Source organism: Tachysurus vachellii, chromosome 5, assembly GCF_030014155.1.
Source record: "Tachysurus vachellii isolate PV-2020 chromosome 5, HZAU_Pvac_v1, whole genome shotgun sequence".
NCBI lineage: Eukaryota > Metazoa > Chordata > Actinopteri > Siluriformes > Bagridae > Tachysurus > Tachysurus vachellii.
The window spans coordinates 2017501-2020372 of NC_083464.1; the positions used below are offsets into that span (position 1 = coordinate 2017501).

General features: G+C 40.0%; 1 protein-coding gene across 1 annotated transcript in view; it reads left to right on the top strand.

The window, feature by feature from the left end:
- Positions 1-2265, top strand: part of enkur (enkurin, TRPC channel interacting protein) — a 7985-nt gene extending 5720 nt beyond the window's left edge. Inside the window, exons 2-5 of the mRNA XM_060869509.1 lie at positions 256-401; positions 1122-1354; positions 1489-1635; positions 1814-2265. Coding sequence (XP_060725492.1) covers positions 256-401; positions 1122-1354; positions 1489-1635; positions 1814-1987 — 700 coding nt within the window. The 3' untranslated portion in view covers positions 1988-2265. The remainder of the gene's footprint in view (positions 1-255; positions 402-1121; positions 1355-1488; positions 1636-1813) is intronic.
- Positions 2266-2872: the final 607 nt, after the last annotated feature.

The window sequence follows — 2872 nt, forward strand, 5'->3', positions numbered from 1 at the left end:
ACATATAGTATATACTGGTCTGAACACATAGTTCAACGAAAATAGACAAAATTAATTTTACTTGCAAAGTTCATAATTTGGAACAATCCAGGTAAATTTCAGGCAAATATGTGGAAGAAAACCCAGGTTATGACACATTAAACTTTCATTAAACCTTCCAGCCAAATAGTCAAATAGACCCAAGGAAAATAGGAAGGTTAAGGTGATGATGATGATGATGATGATGATGATGATGATGATGGTGATTCTTTTCAGATACACGTCAAAGTTCAGTGAGAAGGTGAAGCAGGAGAAACAGCAGAACAAAGTGCCCAGAAAGACCATGGGTCCAGCTAAAGTGGAAATGCCTTCTCCAGAGAAATACCTGCAGAAACACTCCAAAGAGCCCAAACTTCCTGAGAGTGAGTCGACTGGGACGAGTAACGGAGAGTGATGTGACTGAAATACCAAATGAAACCACTTTAATACACTTTCACAGTACAGCAGCTTTAATAAGACACTCAGATGTCCAGCGTTTATAAAGTTTATAGAATACTGTATTTCACAAAAAGACAAGAAATGAAGCAATAAAATTCACTCTGGCCTCTAGGGTGTAGAATGAATTCGGGTACAGTGACACTAGGGGGAACTACAGGCAATGGGGACTAGAGGACTCTGTGGGTTAGGGACTAGGGGACCAGAGGGATCGGGGACATGGGGGATTGCAAGAAAGTTCATGATTAAAGTCACTAAAAAAATAGGGGACATGGGGGATTGCAAGAAAGTTCATGATTAAAGTCACTAAAAAAATAAGGATGAACAATGACAATAATATCAAGTTATTAGACCGGAAAAGCTTTTTTTAAGATACATAAGATATAATTTTGTTTATATTTCAGCTGTAAAGCATCAGGAAGGGTCTCTGAACATTCAGAGGAAAGTTGGTACGCTTGGTTTTTTTTTTAAGATTAGTGAAGGTGCTATAAAACACTGATACTGAACTGTAATGGGAAGCATATACAAGTAATAAATGTTCTCATGATGTAAATTTCTGCCATCTCTAGCTCCAGGTCCAGTGTGAGCTTGTGGTTTATGATGTTGGTATAATCTGAGGCGTGAATGTTCTTGTGATTTCTCCTCAGAGAAACCGTTCTCATACAGAGACGACGTCCATCCCAGGAAGCCGCAGATCCCAGCTAAAACTGAGCGTCCGGTCCTGAACGTCCACACCAAGAGAGACATTGTGAGAAATAACGCAGTGGAGAACATAATGGCAGTTCCTCGTAAACCGCGTCCTGCTCAAGCATACACCAGACACGGGGACAAGGAGCTGCTGGAGAACTCGGGCCTCGTCCCAAAGTTCACCAGGAAAGAGGTGAGTAAGAGGAAGGTGTGAAGGAAGGAACAGCAATGCAGTGAGGGATAGAATAAGGAGATTGTTAAGGTGTGTGTGTGTGTGTGTGTGTGTGTGTGTGTGTGTGTGTGTGTGTGTGTGTGTGTGTGTGTCAGGATTACGGACAGATCCCACAGTACCTGACCCAGAGGCAGGAGGAAGAGAGGCGAGCGCAGGAGGAATACGATTGCTACGTGAAAGAGAGAATGAAGGAGGGAGCCATGAAGCAGCTCTCTGAGGAGGAAAGACAGGATATACTGAACGTGAGTCTCACAAACACACACACACACCTATAACCACACACAAACACACACACACCTACAACCACACACACATCTGCACACACTGTATTGTTCGGTCCTCTGAAAAAAAAAAATAGAATACATTCTGTTCACTGTGTGCGTGTGTGTGTATGTGTGTGTGTATGTGTGTGTGTATCAGGGGCTGAAGAAGAACTGGGATGAGCTCCATCATCAGTACCAAGGTCTGTCTGTGATCACAGACACAATGCCTAAGAAACACAGGAAGGAGAGACTGGAGTCAGAAATGAAGCAGCTGGAGAAAGACATCCAGCTGATGGAGAAATACAAAACTATCTACATCACTAAAACCTGATCCTGACACCTGATGGAGCAGATTAATCACACCTGTAGAAGTGGCTTCACCTGGTCACATGCTGTGTTTCCTTTCGTTTCTATACTTCTGTGTATAGAAGTACTACTTCAGACAAAGTGAATTGTTAAAATCCATAAAAAAAATTTTATTTAAATTTTATTTTAAAACAAGACAGAGCTACAAAGAACCACTTCAGTCTGTGTGTACTGAATTTATATAATACACAAGTTTCAATGTTAACTTGTTGAAAAACCAATAAAAGCCAAATTATTGCTTGACTTGAGTTTTCACAATTCCTTGAAAAAAGTTTTTTTTTTTTATTCTTTTACTAAGACCGCAGTTCTACAGACCACAGACATCAGGTCAAGTGGCACTTGTGAGTCGTACATAAGTTTAAGTGACCATTTCATGTATAATGAATGGAACCTAAAGTGTGAATGATTGGAAACAGCATATTTTCCTGAGGACCATACAGGGGAACCGATTGCTCAAGTGTGCATCACTACTGACGATCACCTCACTACATCGGGGCCAATATATTGTGAGCCACGTCACTTAACAACTGGACTCGATTGCAGTGCTTTGGCCATCGCTTTCAGCTATTGGTGAGTAACATTGTGATTTAATAGCTATGGGGTCAGTTAAGATAAATAGACCCAACAATTTTCAACTTTTCCCACTAATGTCAATACTAAAATGACTTTTAATCTTAAAGCTGGAAAGTTAAACTGAGAAATTGCTTGTTTTGTTCCAGAAATTACTCATTTACAAATTTAGCATAACTATTTAATATAACTATTTAGGGTTTGTTTTGGAATCCCGCCGAAAAAATTACTGATGAACTTTATGAAGTTTATTAAAAAATCATACAAAAATGAAGCACCA